Source organism: Anas platyrhynchos, chromosome W, assembly GCF_047663525.1.
Source record: "Anas platyrhynchos isolate ZD024472 breed Pekin duck chromosome W, IASCAAS_PekinDuck_T2T, whole genome shotgun sequence".
Lineage (NCBI taxonomy): Eukaryota > Metazoa > Chordata > Aves > Anseriformes > Anatidae > Anas > Anas platyrhynchos.
This window is the reverse complement of record NC_092620.1, coordinates 2434171-2455589: the sequence shown is the minus strand read 5'-3', so window position 1 is coordinate 2455589 and position 21419 is coordinate 2434171. Positions and strand designations below refer to the sequence as shown.

At 44.9% G+C, this 21419-nt stretch overlaps 2 protein-coding genes across 5 annotated transcripts in view; both read left to right on the top strand.

Moving 5' to 3' along the window:
• LOC101796452 (protein ARK2N) overlaps positions 1 to 21419 on the top strand; it is a 94572-nt gene that overhangs the window by 11831 nt on the left and 61322 nt on the right. The window lies entirely within an intron of this gene.
• Positions 16092 to 20960, top strand: LOC140000593 (uncharacterized). Its single transcript, XM_072030616.1, is given in 2 exon segments — positions 16092 to 20357; positions 20360 to 20960. Coding segments are annotated over 2 exon segments (858 nt in total). The 5' UTR covers positions 16092 to 19748; the 3' UTR covers positions 20609 to 20960.

Genomic DNA, 21419 nt, shown 5'->3' with positions numbered 1-21419 from the left:
GTGTCTCAGCTATCAGGGGTAAGCGTTCATCCGCACAAGGAAGACGATATGGTGGGTACACAACCTGTGCCACCCTGTGGTTTTACTTACAAGACCATGGAGAGGACATGAGAAAATGGGATGGAAAATCTACCGTGACCCTAGAGGCACGGGTGCGTGAGTTGCAAAAGAAAACAATCAGGAAAAAGGGATTCTCTGAAAAGTTTGCTGCTCCAACTTCCAGCAGACAGTCCTTCAAACACAGAAACGAAGAAGACTCTGACCAGGATTAGGGGGGCCCTGCCTCCAGCCAGGGGGAGGAAAGGGACAATCGACTTTATTGGACTGTGTGGATTCGATGGCCTGGCACGTCAGACGCACAGAAGTATAAGGCTTTAGTAGACACTGGTGCACAATGTACTGTAATGCCATCGAGCTATAAAGCTCATCTTTATTTGTGGTGTGACAGGGGGATCTCAGCAGTTGACTGTATTGGAGGCTGAAGTGAGTCTGACTGGGAATGAGTGGCAAAAGCACTGTATTGTGACTGGCCCAGATGCTCCATGTATCCTTGGCATAGACTATCTTAGAAGAGGATACTTCAAGGACCCAAAAGGGTTCCGGTGGGCTTTTGGTATAGCTGCTTTAGAGACAGAGGACATTAAAGAGTTGTCTACCTTGCCTGGTCTCTAAGAGGACCCCTCCGTTGTGGGGTTGTTGAGGGTCGAAGAACAGCAAGTGCCAATCGCTACCACAGCTGTGCACCGGTGGCAATACCGCACTAACCGAGACTCCCTGATTCCCATCCATAAGCTAGTTCGTCAATTGGAGAGCCAAGGAGTGATCAGCAAGACTCATTCACCTTTCAATAGTCCCATATGGCCAGTGCACAAGTCTAATGGCGAGTGGAGACTAACAGGGGACTATCGGGGCCTGAACGAAGTGACGCCACCACTGAGTGCTGCAGTGCTGGACATGCTAGAACTCCAGCTGGAGTGGCTGTGGGAGCAAGAAGCTGTGGAGTCCTTGGCTTGGTGTAAGTACTGCTCTGCAACAATTAAATCATCAGTGTGGTATCAGCAATCTTCTCATCCTAATCCAAAACAGAGCATACTGCCAGCTATTAGAAGGAAAATTAACTCTATCCTTACTGAAACCAGGACAACTGGATGTTCAAAGGAAGGGTCCCCTTCCTGTTCAAAGGAAGTTGCATGATGAAGGGTCATCATGCAACTGATGCTACCTGGAGCAAGTGGGTTGCACTGATTACTCAGCGGGCTCGAATAGGAAACCCCAGTCGCCCAGGAATCTTGGAAGTGATCATGGACTGGCCAGAAGGCAAATACTTTGGGATATCATCAGAGGAGGAGGTGGGTCGTGCTGAAGAAGCCCCACTGTACAACCAATTGCCAGAGAATGAAAAGAAATATGCCCTGTTCACTGATGGGTCCTGTCGTATTGTGGGAAAGCATCGGAGATGGAAGGCTGCTGTATGGAGTCCTACGCGACGAGTTGCAGAAGCTGCTGAAGGAGAAGGTGACTCGAGTCAGTTTGCAGAAGTGAAGGCCATTCAGCTGGCTTTAGACATTGCTGAACGAGAAAAATGGCCAGTTCTCTATCTCTACACTGATTCATGGATGGTAGCAAATGCCCTGTGGGGATGGTTACAGCAATGGAAGCAAAACAACTGGCAGCGTAGGGGCAAACCCATCTGGGCTGCTGCATTGTGGCAAGATATTGCTGCTCGGGTAGAGAACCTGGCTGTGAAAGTACGCCACGTAGATGCTCATGTGCCCAAGAATCGGGCTACTGAAGAACATCAAAACAACCAGCAGGTAGATCAGGCTGCTAAGATTGAAGTAGCTCAGGTGGACCTGGACTGGCAACATAAAGGTGAATTATTTATAGCCCGATGGGCCCATGACACCTCAGGCCATCAAGGTAGAGATGCAACATACAGATGGGCTCGTGATCGAGGGGTGGACCTGACCATGGACGCTCTAGCACAGGTTATTCATGACTGTGAAACATGTGCTGCAATCAAGCAAGCCAAACGGTCAAAGCCTCTTTGGTATGGAGGACGATGGCTGAAATATAAATATGGAGAGGCCTGGCAGATTGATTACATCACACTCCCTCAAACTCACAACAGCAAGCGCCACGTACTTACAATGGTGGAAGCAACCACCGGATGGCTGGAAACATATCTATTTGAGATAAAGACAGTTTATTAATACGGAAAAATAATAATATCAATAACAGTAATAACAATAATGATGATAATAGTACTACTACTGCTAATAATGTGTATAAAACAAGTGATGCACAATGCAGTTGTTCACCACCCGCTGACCGATGCCCAGCCGATCCCCAAGCAGCCCAGTCCTTTCCCCTCGGCTAGCCACCCCTATATATTATTTAGCATGACGTCAGATGGGATGGAATATCCCTTTGGCCAGTTTGGGTCACCTGCTCTGGGTCTGTCCCCTCCCAGCTTGGTTTGGTGTAAGCACTGCTCTGCAACAATTAAAACATCAGCATGTTATCAGCACTCTTCTCATCCTAATCCAAAACATAGCACCCTACCAGCTATTAGGAGGAAAATTAACTCTGTCCTAACTGAAACCAGGATAGAAGGGTAAATGTGCCTTTATCTTTATGGTAATTGATTTATTTTTACAAGGACTGATTTTTGTGGGATTTCAGTGCAGCTGGTGAATGCTTCTGGAAGTGTGTGTCAACCTGTAAACTAACCCATAGCTGGTAGTTATTTTATTTGTATAGTTTATTTTATTTGGAAGAGGAAGAACATGTGTATTAAACATTATAATGCAAAGACCTGTATTTAAATGTAAAACCTTGTTTTTTATTAACAATGAAAAATGTTGCTTTTAAAGGTTGCAAAGGATGCTTGACAAACCTTTTGTTTTAATACATATGCTTGTAGCTTTTATTCTGCCTTGAATAATTTGTAGTTTCTAGCCTGTTGCTCCTGCAGTAGGAGCAACCTATTTTTAACCTCGGTTTGTTTATGCAAAACCAGTTGAAACAGAGCATTGCTTCAATACTTTCTTCTTTTGTCTCTTACCATGTCCCTTGCAGGAAGGGTCCTATTCTTTAGGTTTGTTATCAGGCCTGATTTATGGATCATCTGATAAAGCGCCAAATCCACTCCCAGAAATGTGCCTTAGGTAGAATTGTATGCTCATGAGTCAGCTTCAGGGTAGCATTTTCAAAGGAACACTGTATAAATTACACAGTATCCATGTGGGGGTGGCTCAGTGTTATGAAAAATCTGCTCTAGAGCATTGTGTATGCACGATGTCCACACAGTGCTGAGTCAACTGTCTTGAGCTAAATTGACTCCTGGTTACAGTTGTGTTGCTTTAAATTCAGAGGTATATGTGATACTTAGTGCATGCCTTTTAATTCTCTTTAAGAATGTGTGGTATCCTTGGGGAGGAGTGCAAAAGACAGCAGTTGGGAAATCCTGAAAGCATCCTTATTTGTCATCGTGCAAGTTAGGTTTTTTATAGTGGTCTAAATCTGTGGATTGATTAGTTCTTAATTACATAGGCATTTTGTTGTTGGGCTTATCCACACAGTGTTAGTATGAGAATGGCACTGATGACTTTGCTGCATTAAGAAGCCTGATGGATGTTAATGGCGAGGAAGCAGGTTAGAGTAGAAAAGAAGGCATGGCAAATACGTGGATACACCTGCAAAGGTTTTAGGCAAACATTTGGAAGTGGCCAGTCACTGGAACTCCACACCTTCAGTCGTGTGATTTTCTGCCACAAATGGGCACAACTTTGTTTGTCCAAGTTATTATTCTGTTAGTATGAAGTAGACTTGGGTATTATTCTATTAGGTGGGTTGAGAACTGGCTGACTGGTTGACTGGCTGAGCTCAGAGGGTGGCGATTGGCAGCACAGAGTCTAGTTGGAGACCTGTGACTAGCGGTGTTCCCCAGGGGTCGGTGCTGAGTCCGGTCCTGTTCAACATCTTCATCGGTGACCTGGATGAGGGAATAGTGTCTGCCCTCAGCAAGTACACCGGTGATACAAAGCTGGGAGGAGTGGCTGACACGCCAGAAGGCTGCGCTGCCATTCAGCGAGACCTGGACCGGCTGGAGAGATGGGCAGGAAGAAACCAAATGAGATTTAATAAGAGCAAGTGTAGAGTCCTGCACCTGGGAAGGAACAACCTGAAGTATCAGTACAGGCTGGGGGACGACCTGCTGGAGAGGAGCTCTGAGGAGAAGGACCTGGGGGTCCTGGTGGACGACAGGTTGACCATGAGCCATCACTGTGCCCTTGTGGCCAAGAGGGCTAATGGGATCCTGGCGTGCATTAAAAGGAGCGTGGCCAGCAGGTCAAGGGAGGTGATCCTCCCCCTCTACTCTGCCCTGGTCAGGCCTCACCTGGAGTACTGTGTCCAGTTCTGGGCTCCCTGATACAAGAAAGACAGGGATCTCCTGGAAAGAGTCCAGTGGAGGACCATAAAGATGATACGGGGCTTGAAGCATCTTCCCTATGAAGAAAGGCTGAGAGACCTGGGTCTGTTCAGCCTGGAGAAGAGAAGACTAAGATGAAAAAACATTAATGTTTACAAATATCTTAAGTGTGGGAGACAGAGGGATTTGGCCAACCTCTTTTCAGTTGTTTGTGGGGACAGGACAAGGGGCAGTGGCCACAAGGTGGATCACAGGAAGTTCCGCACTGACACGCGAAAGAACTTCACGGTGAGGGTGATGGAGCACTGGAACAGGCTGCCCAGGGAGGTTGTGGAGTCTCCTTCTCTGGAGATATTGAAGGCCCATCTGGATGCCTACCCAGGCAGCCTGCTCTAGGGAACCTGCTTTGGCAGGGGGGTTGGACCCAATGATCTTTTGAGGTCCCTTCCAACCCCTACAATTCTGTGATTATAGTTAGCTCCTTAGTATCCAGGTTGTGTGCTGCTCTTCTCCTTCCCATCTCCCCTATCCTTAGACACACAGTCTATCAAGTGCTTGATTCAGAGCTCTTGCTGCTCTTGCCAGTGTTTACATTTTTAATACTAAAAAAAAAATAAAAATTGTGGAAGTCAATTTCATTAGGTTAAGTTGTATACGTTTGTCTATAACTCATTTAGCTTTTATTCTACCTATGCTCAGTTGCTTTGGGTAAATGGGAGATAATTCACTGCTGATAGAAATAATTGTTTATATAAGTTTGAGCCACTGTATTCTTTAGTTTCATATAAATTTAAAACCATTTAGATGAAAACATGGACATCTATGACACTGGAGCTGTATTCCGTGATTCTTCTAAGAGCAAGCTGCTATGAGGCGCTTAGTTCTTCTGGAATAAGAATCTGTCATACCTACAGCTGCTGGGTGAGAACTGGTTTCATTCTTTATAATTGACTTGTGGAAATCAGACTCTATAACCTTGGAATAGTTATAAAGCAGGTATGTTTATTTGGCACTGCACACACACATCAGGCACAAGGGGGATAGCTCCACCTAACTTACACACCAATAGTTACTGGCAGCATGCTTACATGGGACAATAACATATTAGTGGGACAAATATATTCATTTAGTGGGATGTTAATTTAGTGGGACAAATACGTATTCATTTCATTTCCCGTAAGTCTCTTGTATATTCATCAGGTCTCCAAAGAATCATTAATGTAGGTTCCTGCCCCTATTCGCATGCATACTGGAGTCCTTGGGTGGTCCTGCAGCGTACTATGATGGTCTTTTGTTGAAGGCCAGAAGTCTTCCTTGCTGCTTATCTTCTGACCTTTTCTGTCTTTGACAGACTTCAGCAGTCAAGCCAGTTCTTGCTGGTTCCATTATCTATGCATAGTCTTTTATTCCCTTATTTTTGGGGTCATTAACATACAACTGTGCTAGCTAAGACCTACAGGAATTACCATCCTTTGTCTTGTTCCCTGTCTCAAGTCCCTCCCTCTTCTTTATCCTAAGTAAATTCTTTTGCTTATAACACGCCATGATTCAAAGTTTTCATAAAATTTTTATCGGTTTCTACTTGGAGGCATGTTCCTGTTTGGGGTGGTAGGCGAGCCCTGTCCCTGCCCCCCTTACCTTCCCATCTACCCTTATATAATAGGTATGGAGCTCTAGAACATGACAGTCAAAACAACGATGTAGACAAAAGCCTGTCCCAGTTGGAGAGGGTGCCTAAAGGCAAGGCAACCTACCCCTTTATCGCTATATCTTCTGTCAAGAAAGAAACAAGGGTTATCATCATGGGGGACTCCCTTCTGAAAGGGACAGAGGGCCCAATATGCTAACCAGAACCAATCCACAGGGAAGTCTCTCTCACTGGGGCTTGGGTGAGAGACAGTGCTAGGATAGTCACTCGCCTGGTATGGCCCACTGACTACTATCTGCTACTGGTCTTTCAGGCTGGTAATGACGAGGTAGCAAGAAGTCTGAGAGCGATCAAAAGGGACTTTAGGGCGACTAGTTAAATGTTCAGGGGCACAGGTTGTGTTTGCCTCTGTCCTTCCGATAGGGGGGTTTGGCGTTAACAAGCAGACTCGTCACATTAATACGTGCCTTTGGGACTGCTGCAACCAGCAGAACTTTGGGTTTGTAGATCACAGGAAGGTCTACGTGACACTGGGCCTGCTGGCACCAGATGGGGTGCGCCTCTCTGAAGGTGAAAAGGATTTTGGCTCAGGAGTTACTGGGGTTGATAGGGCTTGAAACTAGAGTCGAAGGGGGAAAGGGATAAAACCAGGCATGCCAGTGGTAAGCGAAGGGATGGTATGCCAGAATCAGAGGGATTGTGTGCTAGTGAGGTCCTTCAGTCAGCTCCACAAGGTGCTGCATGTAGGGAGGTGCATTTGAAGTGCTTCTACACAAACGCATGCAGTATGAGGAATAAAATGGATGAACTAGAAGTCTTGGCCCAGTCTCACAGCTACGACATCATTGGCATAAGCGAAACCTGGTGGGATGAGTCCTGTGGCTGGTATGTTGCAATAGATGGTTACAAGCTCTTCAGGAGGGACAGGCAGGGTAGGTGAGGTGGGGGGGTGGTGATGTATGCGAAGCATGGGCTGGACTGCGTGGAACTTCAAGTTGGCGATGGCAAAGTTGAGAGCCTCTGGGTAAGGATTAAGGGACGAACAACTAAAGGGGATGTCGTTGTGGGAGTCTATTACAGACCACACGGCTGACAGGAGCAAGTCTAGGAGGTTCATAAAGCACCTAGATGATAGCACCTGCACCAAGAAGTTAAGGGAGCCAACTAGGAAAGGTGCCCTCCTTGATCTGTTGCTGGAGAATAGAGAGGGTCCTGAGGGGGATGTGGCAATTGGTGACCATGAAGTGGTTGACTTTAAAATTTATGGCGACAGCAGGAAAACTGCCACCAAAACTTCAGCCCTGGATATGGGGAGAGCAGAATTCAGGCTGCTCAGGGAACTAGTCAGCAAGGTCCCCTGGGAAGCTGCTTTTGAAGGCATTGGTGTCCATCAGTGCTGGTCAGTCTTTAAGCACTGCCTCCTAAACGCACAGGATCAGGCAATTCCAAATTATCAGAAGTCAAGCAGGCGGGGCAGAAGGCCAGCCTGGCTGACCAGGGATCTTCTGGAGCATAGGCGGAAAAAGAAAGTGTACGGCTGCTGGAAGTAAGATCAGGCGACGAGGAAGGAATACAGGGATGCTGTTTGTGTTTGTAGGGAGAAAATTCGTGTGGCCAAAGCCCAACTAGAGTTGAAGCTGGCCATGTCTGTGGGAGACAATAAAAAGATCTTTTTCTGTTCACATATCTAAAAAAAAGAGAACCAAAGAAAACATATGTTTGCTACTTGGTGGAGAAGGTCTCCTCACAGACAATGACATAGGCAAAGCAGAGATATTTAATGCCTTCTTTGCTTCCGTCTTCAACACTGATGATGGGCTTTGGGACCCAGGGTGCCCTGATCTGGAGGACTGTGATGGTGGGAATGATGAACTCCCAACTGACCCTGAACATGTGCAGGATTTGTTGCTCCACCTGGATTCATACAAGTCCATGAGTCCAGATGGGCTTCATCCCCAGGGTGCTCAGAGAGCTGGCTGATGTCATCGTGGGACCTCTCTCAATTATTTTTCAACGATCTTGGGAATCTGGAGAGGTCCCAGTAGACTGGAAGCTGGCAAATGTTGTGCCAGTTTTCAAGAAGGGTAAGAAAGAAGACCCTAGCAATTACAGGCCTGTCAGTCTCACGTCAGTGCCTGGTAAAATCATGGAGAATGTAATCCTTGAAGTTATTGAAGCAGACCTGGGGGACAATGCAGTCATTGGTCCCAGCCAACATGGGTTCATGAGGGGTAGGTCCTGCCTAACAAATCTGATTTCCTTTTATGATAAGATCACCTGTCTAGTCGATCAAGGGAAACCAGCTGATGTGATCTTTTTGGACTTCAGTGAAGCTTTTGATACTGTTTCCCATAGGATCCTCCTGGACAAAATGTCCAGCATACAGCTAAACAAAAACATCATACGATGTTTTGTCTTTAATTTTGTCTTTACTATAGGGGCGACTGATACCATAGATGGTTGGTCCTCTGGGGTGGTCACAGTGTGTGCTATCTCATCATCAAATTCAGGAACTTCCCTATCCCCTTGAGGGTGCTGGGCAGTGTTAATTGATAGGCATAAGCCAGACCCCAGCAGAGTGTAGCAAGCTGGTGGAGTTCTCTAGTATTGCCAGGGTCAGGGCATACGTCTTTCAAACATTCTACCTGTTTTCTTGGATTTCGCACTTGTTCAGGGGTGAAGTTAAGAATCATCGGAGGAGAAAACCGTGACAGGTATCTGCCCATATCCCCACCAACACCTTGCCCCTCACAACTACTTTGTCTCAGGGCAGGTCCTTGGATGATATTCTTAGTAAATTGTTTGACCTTAGGGAGGAAGACAAACACTAGAACTAGTAACAGGAGGATAACGTCTGACCAAGGACATCCAAAATACTCAAAGGCTGCTGCAATTAGCCCATAGGGAGAGAAGAAGAAGGTACCACCCCCAATATTATTCACAGATTGGCTGCTAGGGGAGATAAAGAAGGCAGTGTAATTCTTAATATTTCACAGAAGAACAGAATCACAGAATTTCTAGGTTGGAAGAGACCTCAAGATCATCGAGTCCAACCTCTGACCTAACGCTAACAGTCCCCACTAAACCATATCCCTAAGCTCTACATCTAAACGTCTTTTAAAGACTTCCAGGGATGGTGACTCCACCACTTCCCTGGGCAGCCCGTTCCAATGTCTAACAACCCTTTTGGTAAAGAAGTTCTTCCTAAGATCCAACCTAAAACTCCCCTGGCGCAACTTAAGCCCATTCCCCCTCGTCCTGTCACCAGGCACGTGGGAGAATAGACCAACCCCCACCTCGCTAAAGCCTCCTTTAAGGTATCTGTAAAGAGCAATAAGGTTGCCCCTGAGCCTCGTTTTCTCCAGGCTGAACAAGCCCAGCTCCCTCAGCCGCTCCTCGTAGGACTTGTTCTCCAGGCCCCTCACCAGCTTTGTCGCCCTTCTCTGGACCTGCTCAAGCACCTCGATGTCCTTCTTGTAGTGAGGGGCCCAGAACTGAACACAGTACTCGAGGTGCAGCCTCACCAGAGCCGAGTACAGGGGGACGATCACTTCCCTAGCCCTGCTGGCCACACTGTTTCTGATACAAGCCAGGATGCCGTTGGCCTTCTTGGCCACCTGAGCACACTGCTGGCTCATATTCAGCCGACTATCAACCATCACTCCCAGGTCCTTCTCTGCCTGGCAGCTCTCCAACCACTCATCTCCCAGCCTGTAGCTCTGCTTGGGGTTATTGTGCCCCAGGTGGAGGACCCGGCACTTGGCCTTGTTGAACTTCATGCAGTTGACCTCAGCCCATCGGTGCAGCCTATCCAGATCCTCCTGCAGAGCCTTCCTACCCTCAAGCAGATCGACGCATGCACCTAGCTTGGTGTCATCTGCAAACTTACTGAGGGTGCACTCAATGCCCTCGTCCAGATCATTGCTGAAGATATTAAAGAGGACCGGCCCCAGCAACGAGCCCTGGGGAACACCACTAGTGACTGGCCTCCAACTGGACTTGACTCCATTTACCATGACTCTTTGGGCCCAGCTATCCAGCCAGTTTCTAACCCAACGAAGCATGCGCCAGTCCAAGCCAAGAGCAGCCAGTTTCTTGAGGAGAATGCTGTGGGAAACGGTGTCAAAAGCCTTGCTGAAGTCAAGGTAGACCACATCCACAGCCTTTCCCTCATCCACCCAGCGCGTCACTTTGTCATAGAAGGAGATCAGGTTTGTCAAGCAGGACCTGCCTTCCATAAACCCATGCTGACTGGGCCTGATCACCTGCTTGCCCTTCAAGTGCTGCGTGATGACTCCCAAGAGGATCTGCTCCATGAGCTTCCCTGGCACTGAGGTCAAACTGACAGGCCTGTAGTTTCCCGGGTCAGTCCTCCGGCCCTTCTTGTAGATGGGCGTCACGTTTGCTAGCCGCCAGTCAACTGGGACCTCCCCCGATAGCCAGGACTGTTGATAAATGATGGATAGTGGCTTGGCCAGCTCCTCTGCCACTTCTCTCAGTACCCATGGGTGGATCCCATCCAGCCCCATCGATTTGTGCACATCCAAGTGCCGTAGTAGGTCACCAACCATTTCTTCATGGATAGTGAGGGCCACATCCTGCTCCCCATCCCCTTTTACCAGCTCATGGTACTGGTATCCAGAGAACAACTGGTATTGCCGCTAAAGACTGAGGTGAAGAAGGCATTGAGCACCTCCGCCTTTTTCTCATCTCTTGTGACTAAGTTTCCCCCTTCATCCAGTAAAGGATGGAGATTCTCCTTAGTCCTCCTTTTTGTGTTGATGTATTTATAAAAACATTTTTTGTTATCTTTAATGGCAGTAGCCAGATTGAGCTCCAGATGAGCTTTGGCCTTCCTATTTTTGTCCCTGCACAGCCTCGCAACATCCCTAGTGGCCTGCCCACTTTTCCAAAGATTATAAACCCTCTTTTTTCTCCTAAGCTCAAGCCACAATTCTCTGTTGAGCCAGGCTGGTCTTCTTCCCCGCCAGCTCGTCTTTGGGCACGTGGGGACAGACCGTTTCTGCGCCATTAAGATAATCTCCTGGAGACCAGAATGATAACAGTGCCGGGCCTGAGTACCAGATGAAACTGAAGGCCAGCATGTTACAGCACAATATAAAGAAACCAAACAGACTTCAACACGTTCTCCGATCGGATGTAGAGGAAAAAAGAGAACAGACTACATACAACATAGTCACACAGAAAAATATTAACAGAAAACCGAATATTGTGACTCGCAGTATGTTAGTTGTAAATACTTTAATCTCTTTTACTGTTATCTCAACCCTCGAGCCTCACATTGGGAGCCAAAAAAAAAAAAGGCTGTGATGGTTTTACTTGGGTGGGCAGCCAAGCTCCACCACAACCACTCTCTCACTCCCTCTCTCCTCAAAGAGGAAGGAGGAGAAAAGAACGAGCTTGAGGTTTGAGATGAGAATGGTTTAATTAACGGGAAAGGGAGTGGGGAGGAAAAAGAAACAAAAGAAACAATAAGTCCGTGCGGAAGCACAGAGAGAATGGGGAAAAAAAAAAAAGTTATTCTCTACTTCCCATCAACGAGCGATGTTTGGCCACGTCCTGGGAAGCAGGGCCTCAAAATGAATAGTGGTTGTTCAGGAGGAACAGCACCCTCCCCCATGAGAGCCCCCCTTTTTATTGCTGAGTGTGACATCAGGTGTTATGGAATATCCCTTTGGTTGGTTTAGGTCAGCTGCCCCGGCAATGTCCCCTCCCCATCACTTTCCCACCCTCAGCCTGCTGGTTCTTGGGGGCTTGGAAGGAGTCCTGATGCTGTGCCAGCACTATGCAGCAATAGACACAACACTGGAGTGATATCAGTGCTGTTCCAGCTACGAGTGCAGAGCACAGCACTGTGTGGGCTGCTGCAGGGAAAGGTGACTCCATCCCAAACAGACCCAACACAGCATATCTTGAGGTGCATCAAGCATGGCATTGCTAGTCAGTCGAGGGAAGTGATTGTCCAGCTCTACTCTGTGCTGTTGCGGCCTCACCTCGAGTACTGCGTGCAGTTCTGGGCACCACAGTACAAGAGGGACATTAAACTATTGGAGAGTGTCCAGAGGAGGGCAAAGAAGATGGTGAAGGGCCTAGAGGGGAAGACATATGATGAGCAGCTGAGGTCACTTGGCCTGTTTAGCCTGGAGAAGAGACTGAGGGGAGACCTCATCACAGTCTACAGCTTCCTTGCAAGGGGGAGTGGAGGGGCAGGTGCTGATCTATTCTCCTTAGTCACCAGTAATAGGACCTGCGGGAATGATGTCAAGCTGAGGCAGGAGAGGTTTAGGCTAGGAAGACATCAGGAAGAGGTTCTTCACCGAGAGGGTGGTCGCACACTGGAACAGGCTCCCCAGTGAAGTAGTCACTGCACCAAGCCTGTCTGAATTTAAGAAGCGTTTGGAGCGTGCACTTTCCCACATGGTCTAAAATTTTGGGTAGACCTGTGTGGTGCCAGGAGTTGGACTTGATGATCCTTATGGGTCCCTTCCAACTTGGGATATTCTATGATTCTATGGTTCTATTTGGTGCTTGATTCAGTTATACTTACAGGTTTCATAATTATCTAGTCCTTTCCTACAGCAACAAAATGTACGCTGTACCAATATACAGGTTAAGAATACAAGTAAAAGCAAGGTCAGTATTCCTATAAACAGTTGCTTAAGGCAAGAAAAGTTGGGGAGCCAAGAGGTCATTTTGTTCCATAATTCTTAAAAACCACACGAGGTGTCACCTTGAACTACATTATGTAAGATCTTGGTCTTTTCTCAAATATTTTTGACATCTGTCTCAGTTTGTCCTGCCTTATTTACATACATACAGGAACTAATATTTATTAATGTGCATACTCCCTGTTGGGAGGCTAATAAAACATTTAGTGCCTAGAACATTCTTATTGATTTGTTCTCGTTGCTTGCCCAAAACTATATGTTGTTGCAAATATTCAGACAGGGAACAAGATAAAGAATGTTGATTCCTAGGTCTTAGCTAGCGCAATTGTATGTTAACCACTCAAAGATAAAGGAGTAAAAGACTGTATGCATAGATAATGTAACCAGCAAGAACTGGCTTGACTGCTGAAGTCTGTTGAAGAGAGGAAAGGCCAGAAGATAAGCAGCAAGGAAGACTTCTGGCCTTAAAAGACCACCAGAATATGCCAGATGACCAACCACCCAAGGTCAGTCCTTCACCTGTAGGCCCTTCACTATCTTTGTCGCCCTCCTCTGGACACTCTCCAACAGTTTAATGTCCTTTTTGTACTGTAGTGCCCAGTACTGAGGCTGATAAGAGGCCTCTCCTTTCAAATTGCCCTATGTGCATGCACCGCAACAAAGGCATATTTCAAATCTGTCCAAATATTAATTCTTTTCCCTTTTGCCAGTTGAAAAGCTCTTATGAAGGCGATGATTTCAGCCTTTTGGGCTGATGTTTTTACCATGTTGCAGGAAGAAGGGCCAAAACCACGACAGAGTTCAAAAGAATTTTTTGCATCCATTTTTTCCAGCAAGTCCCTTCCTAATAAGGACCTTGGCAAATTGGGCAAGTATAAAAATTGATGTATTCCAATCATTTTTCCCAATTTAATTTTCAAACATTGAAAAAACAAACAAACAAAAAAACCCACACTTTTCCTGTTGGTCAGTTGCTCCTATTACATTTACAGACTCAGCAGTTTCCCAGAATCAATTTTTGGATTAACACAGGGAAGCTCCCATATCCAACCTAAAATCCATGACAACTCTCTCAGGCTCATCACAATCCCTCTGTCCCAGAGGGCTCACACCCGTGATTTTGAGGTCTCTGCCTTAACCCTGGAACTACTAACATTCCTACATCCTCTTTCCCTGCTCATTCAACTTCAAACAGCTCTGTCAGAAACTACATGCCACATCTTTAACACCTTCAACAACCCTTTTAACACTTCCTTTATCTTTCTCCAGCCTGTACTTTAACTAAAGGCTCAGTCAGGGGCCAGCTTAATTTCATACCTTTTTCCCTCTAGGATGCTGAAACAACATATCAGTATACAACATTTAATTCCATTTTCCTTCTCTCCTCAAAAACAACAGTAGTTGCAAGATAGTGTTATAGTCGATTGATCTGTAAAGTGGCCATTTAGCTCCATCCTCAAGCTTATATAGTGGCCACCACTGATTGCAATACTTAATGAGAGTCCTCTTGCTTTCTATGCCCCCAGTTCTGACAGTACCCTTCCAATGTGCCAGTATGCACCTAAGGGGGCTTTTCTTTAAAACATCTTTTTTCTGGGTATTACCCATTTCCTTGATTTCCTATCCCCCCTCTCCCCTCCTTCTCAGTCTTCTTCTGAAACGTCCAAATTCTCTGAGATTATACTCGTCTTTCCACATACAAACTTCACTATTTCAGATTCTTGATGGGCCCTGTCCCAATCATAAATCCACGGGAATTTTGGGATAACATTTGGGACACTTAGCTTTCTGTCTTCTAGACAAGCAATATCACCTTTTTTCACAAGCTTTACATTTCAACAAGACCTAACCTGAGTGCCATTTTTTTCATGTCCTTTGTTAGTAAGCCCACACACAAAACAAGGAATCACTCCTCCATTTCCACCAATATTGGGGTTTAAAAGGTATTGGGGATAGGTTGTTCCCCATCTAAGGCCGCTTTCTGTCCGCCGGGTATTAAATATGCTCCTCCTAAATAAATTCGCTCTCCTCTTCTTACCAAGTTCCCCCCCTCATTCAAATATTCCCAGGACTCGAGCCTGAACCACTGAAGGAGTTACTCTCTCTGTTCTGCCAATTTGATGATCAGGCAGTGTCGTGTCCCGTTTCCCCCCCCCCTCCCCCCCAATACTTGGGAAACTGACCAAACACCACAGCAAATATACCAAAACTTCTAGACTGTTACTTAGATAATGCTCCTACCTTCCTCCTTGTCACACTCAAAACATTTAGGAACAAAAATAGGATTACAAGATACATCGCCGGGCCCATGTATTGGGCACCACCAGTCAACACTTGGATAAAACAGGACTTCTTTTTGATCTGTCATGTGCTTTGTTCATCTCTGGACGTTCCCCTCACGGAGAATACGGAACCGCAGATCAAAACTCCGCAGTCGCTTTGCAGTGATGCTGCGTCTAACACACAGCACAATCACGCAATCGCACAAAGAGGCCCTTTGCACTTCTCATTCATACCACAAGAATATATCACTTGATACAAACGAGTCTGGTTATTGTTTTATCTCTGGCCATGTTCCTCCTGGAGTAACTCACTTCACAACAATATTTTGTCTCAAACACACACAAATGCTTTCAACACGAGATACCCCGACAGTTACAAATAAGACACAATTATTACCACTCCAGTTAATATCCCTCCAGCAGCTGCAAATATTACCCAGGTAACCTTGTCACAATTGTGAGGGGCCTGCTTACCCTTCTCCTGCTCATAGTCATTCTCCTAGTCATTAGCAGGTTTGCAGATCTGTCCTGGCTCCCAATACTGGGATGCAGCGGTAACCTCGGATTTGCTCGATCTACTCCCAAGATTGCTAGCGGCCGCTCTCTTGGTCAGCAAATCCCCTTGACTGCTCTGTCGGTCAGCCTGTAAGGTACCTTCCTCCCATACGGGGACTATGCTGTACGTCAGACGTCTCTGTGCGGTTTACCAACAGCCCCGGCCAAGCTTGTGTGTCCCCTACGAGTTCCTGGCCCCCTTTGTTAAACATGCCGTTTGGCTGTAGCTTCAGGAGGTCGTTGTCTACTCCCACAGTGAGTGGCTGGGAGTAGAGGCTCTTCCGAGGAAAATACTCGGGGAGCGCCTGGGGGCGTCCGCTCCACAGTCAATTCCCTAGCCAAGCAGAGTGTCTCCTGCCTGGCTTGCCAAATTGACTTGTGGAAATCAGAATCTATAACTTGGGAAGGGTTATAAATCAGGTATGTTTATTCAGTGCTGCACACACACACACATGTGATTAAGGAGGTATTGGGGAGGTATTGGGGAGGCAAGGACAATCCCCAGACATGGACTGTATATCTCGAAACAAGACACTGGAACTCATGATAAGGAAGCGGCAGACGGACAGAGAAACAAATGGAAGGACTATAAATCTCAAAATTGGACATTGGAATTCATTATAAAGATACAACAAACGGAAGAATTGGCAACAACCAGCTCTCGCAATTAAGAAACGTGCCAATTCAGCAGATTCCTGACCAAAGGTGAAAAGTACACTGTGAGGAAGACTCGGGGTCTTCCTCCCAAAGACCCCTGCCCACGTCCCAAAGACCCCTGCCCACAATTCTTGGAAGGCTCTACGCAGGCGCAAGGTGCCAAAAGGCTAATTAGCATGAGAAGCGAGGGAAGGCGGGGATAGGTAATGCATATGTATAGGTGCTTGTAGAATATTGATAGATTGATTGTATAAATTCAAGACTGCTTTTTGCTTTGGGTATGCACGATAGGTGGAGAGATCCCCCGTGCATCCAGCGCTGCAATAAAGAATATACCACTTAAAGGAATTTCGGCTTCGATCTTTGAATCAATCTGGCACCCCAGATGGGACTACCTCTCTGCCGGTCCGCAGGACCCGCTGGGGACAGGACTCCCTAGGGTACCCCCGGGATTTCCCGGAGGGACTCCTCGACTCACCGGATCACTGCGGAGGCAGACAAGGACCCCATCATTGTAAGTGAGTATATTCTTTATTCTGGTTTGGTTTTCTGGTAGACCGGTCATCTGGGACTGTCCAGTAAGTCGGAAGGTGACTTCTGCAGGACAGTGTTTGGTATATACTTTGTGGTTAGTACCACAAGTATATTTGGGGACCTTGAGGTCCATCTGTATCTGGAACTGTCTGTAAGTCAGAAGGTGATCTTCTGCGAGGCAGTGTTTGGTATATACTTTGTGGTAAGCACCATAAGTATATTTGGGGACCTTAAGGAAAGAGCTCGCTTTAAGGTCCATCTGGAATTGTGTTGTTTATTTCGGTTTTCTGACTCATGGAGTATGGTATTTAACTCTGGTTATTGTTACTGTGATTTTGGCTATTTTTCTGGTGGTAATAGTAGGTTCGTGGCATTGTTATAAGAAAGATATCGTTATGGTGTTACACAGTTCGGTTTTCTGACTTATCGCATGTGGAATTTGACTCTGACTATTGTTATTGTGATTTTAGCAATATTGCTGGTAATAGTAGCTTTGTGACATCGCTACTGAAAGATATTGCGTGCCTGTAATTTTGTGAGTGATACGTTTTTGTGATACGCTTTTGTAAGTAACACGTGTATTCTGAAAGTGTAAACTGGAAAATGGGGGGGCGAGTAAGCAGTGAAATTTTAAAGAAAAGTGCGTTAGGATGTGTTTTGAGTCACTGGAAGGATATTGGAGGATCTGCCGGTGGAAGTGTGAACAGGAAAACATTGATAAAATATTGTAATCAATGGTGGCCGCTTTATAAGCTGGAATGTGGAGAAAAGTGGCCCCTAAATGGAACTTTAAACTCTAATGTTTTGCTACAGTTAATGTTGGTTTTGAGAAGGAGAATAGGATGAAATGTTGTATACTGATGTTGTTTCAGCATCTTGGTGGGAAAAGGTACGGAATTAAGTTGGCCCCTGACTGAGCCTTTGATGTTGGCATTAGAGAAGTACAGGCTGGAGAAAGATAAAGGAAGTGTTAAAAGGGTTGTTGAAAGTGTTAAAGGTGTTTGAAGTTGAATGAGCAGGGAAAGAGGATGTAGGAATGTTAATAGTTCTGCCTCTGCTCTAGGCAGAGATCTTAAAATCATGGGTGTTAGCCCTTTGGGGCAAATGGATCATGATGGGTCCGAGAGAGAGTTGTTATGGAAACAGAAAAGCAGTTAACTCTTAAAACAACCTGAGTTCATGTGCGAGCTCAGATTACCGATGGGACCGCTCAGGGAACTGTGGACAACTGCATTCCCCTGACCGACCCCACTGAGACCCTAATCATCCCTAAAATTATGAACGGCTAAGTAAATACTAAAATCTGGATGAATTGGGAATTGAGAATATGCTTCCAACAAGGTCTAAAAGAAACCCCTATGGAATTTTTGGACCAACTCTGAAATGTAATGAAAATAAATAAATAAATAAATAAAACAAAACGGTTTGGACCTGGCTTCGGAGGACAAATTGACTAGCCTTTTTCTAGGGTAATCATTGGTCCCTGATTTCAACAGGAATAACGGGGACCTGGGGAATTTACCCTAGCGGATCCTCCACTGATTATAATGAAGCTAGGGGAGGAATGGAAGTGAAATTTCTTATTGATATGGGACAACGTATTCAGTTCTAAATCAAGCATTAATGCCTTCACAGAATTATTATGTTAGGGTAAAAGGTGTGTTGTGGTTTAACCCGGCTGGCAGCTAAACACCACGCAGCCGTTCGCTCACCCTCCCCCTCCCTCTCTGAGACGGGGGAGAGAAATGGAAAGTGAAGCCCGTGAGTTGAGATAAAGACAGTTTAATAAGACATAATAATAATACCAGCTACTAGGAAGAAAATTAACTCTATTCTAACTGAAACCAGGACAAGGTGTAACCGAAAAGGCTTATTTTTGTGAACCTTTGAAGTACAAGTTAGGGAAACAATGGGGCATACACAGACTTTTATATACGCCTAACTCCTCATGGGTACTCTTAGGTAGAGATTTATTAGAGCAATTAGGAGCAGAAATTGTCGTTGAAAAAGGGAAAATGAAATTAAGAATAGGAGGAGAACAACTAATAAATGTGTTAAGCTTGGCACTAATACAAACTGACCCTAAAAGTGAAATACCTTTAGAGATCACAGATCAATATGTCCAGGAGTTTGGGCTACCGAAGTCCCTGGAAGAGCAAAAATGTGACCTTAATAATTATTAAATTAAAGCCAGGAGAGAAACCCGTTAAGGTTAAGTAATATCCTTTGAGGATAGAAGATAGGAAAGGAATTAAAGAGATAATTGATAGATTTATACAGTATGGATTATTGATTGAATGCGAATCAGAATACAATACACCCATATTGCCAATTAAAAAGGCAGATGGGAAAAGATATAGGCTAGTTCAGGATCTGAGGGCCATAAATAAGATCACTGAGGATATACATCCAGTAGTGGCAAACCCTTATACTTTGCCGACTAAATTAAAGAATAGTCAAGTCTGGTTTACCGTACTGGATTTAAAAGACGCCTTCTTCTGCCTAGGCTTAGCCACAGAAAGCCAAAACCTATTTGCCTTTGAATGGGAAAATCCCAATTCAGGCAGAAAAGACGCAGCTTACGTGGACATTACTACCTCAAGGATTCAAGAATAGCCCCACTATTTTTGGAAACCAATTAGCAAGGGAACTCGAAACATGGATGCCTCCGGACACTGAAGGTGCTTTGTTACAATATGTAGATGATCTCTTAATAGCTACCGAGACTAAAGGGAGCTGTATTCAATGGATTATAAGTTTTCTTAATTTTCTGGGTTTAAAATGGATATCAAGTCTCTTGACAGAAAGTCCAGCTGGCTCAACAAAGTGTGACCTATCTGGGATTTGAAATTTCGGGAGGACAACGAGAACTAGGAACTGAACATAAGGAAGTCATTTGCCGGACTCCAGAACCTCAAACGGTAAAGGAGCTACAAACCTTTTTAGGAATGACAGGTTGGTGTCGCCTTTGGATTTATAATTATGGACGATTGGTAAAGCCTCTATGTGAATTGATAAAGATTAACCAGTCAAAGTTAGTCTGGACTGGAGAAGCACAAAAAGTCTTTAAACAAGAATTGATGATTTTAAAATATCAAGCAATATTAGTAGAACTAGATGATGTGGAAATTGTGGTCACTAACGTCGTAAATCCAGCTTCTTTCCTTAGCGGAACTCTGGATGAACCTATAACTCATGATTGTATAGAAACAATAGAGACTGTGTATTCTAGTCGACCCAATCTTAAGGAAGAACCTTTAGAAGATGCTGACGAATCTTGGTATACTGATGGGAGCAGCTTTGTAAAACAAGGACAACGTAAGGCAGGATATGCTGTTACAACTGCTCAACAGGTAATCGAGTCTAAACCATTACCCCCTGGGACATCCGCCCAGAAAGCAGAGATAATTGCTCTTACACGAGCACTGGAACTAGCAGCAGGAAGGAAAATAAGTATTTGGACAGACTCTAAATATGCATTCGGCGTGGTACATGCTCATGGAGCGATATGGAAAGAACGTGGATTGCTGACTGCTCAGGGAAAACAAAAAGAAAACATGCTGAAGAAATTTTAAAATTGTTACAGGCTGTAAAACAATCAGAAAAGGTAGCTATGATGCATTGCCAAGGACACCAAAAGGGAAACTCTGATTTTGAAATTGGAAATCGATTGGCAGATCAGGAGGCTAAACAGGCAGCTGAAATAACTGAGGTGAAGGCATTGTCTTTAATACCAGACGGTAAAATCCAAACTATATATATGAACCAAAAAGCCAAATTATACAAAAGAAGACTTAAAATTAATTGAAGATTTGAAAGGTAAAATGAAACCAGATAGATGAGTATATTTAAAAGATAACTGTGTAATAATACCCTCTAATTTGATATGGCCCATAGTTCTTACAGAACACAATAAAACACATCGGGGAGCTGACACATTGCATAAGAGCCTGAGTCAGACATTAGTGGAACAAAATTTATATACAACAATAAAACAAGTAACTCAACAATGTAGCATTTGCTTACACAATAACCCCAATACCAAGAATAGAATAAAATTTGGAATAATCAGTAAAGGAAATTATTCGGGGCAACTGTGGCAAATTGATTTTTCAGAACTCCCTAGAAAAGGGGGGTATTGTTATTCACTGGTTCTGACTGACATGATTTCAGGAAGGCCTGAAGCCTTTCCCTGTCGAACAAACAAAGCAAGAAGAAGTCGTTAAAGTCTTGTTAAATGAAATAATACCATGCTTTGGGATTCTAGTAGCAATGTCTTCTGATAGAGTTTCACATTTTTGTGTGCAAGTGGTACAACAGATAAGTAAGATTCTAAAGATATTCTAAAGACAACTGCATACTCTTTATAGACCGCAGGCAAGTGGACAGGTAGAAAAAATGAAACATTTAATTAAACAACAAATAGCTAAAATCGGACAAGAATCTAATTTGTCATGACCTCAATCCCTCCCTTTAGCATTACTTAGAATTTGAGTTAAACCTAGAATAAAAGGGAATTTGAGTCCCTTTGAAATCTTATATGGAAGGTCGTATCCATTTCTATTTAGTGGAGAGGATCGAACGCAGTTAGGATTAGAATATTTATATGCATATATAAC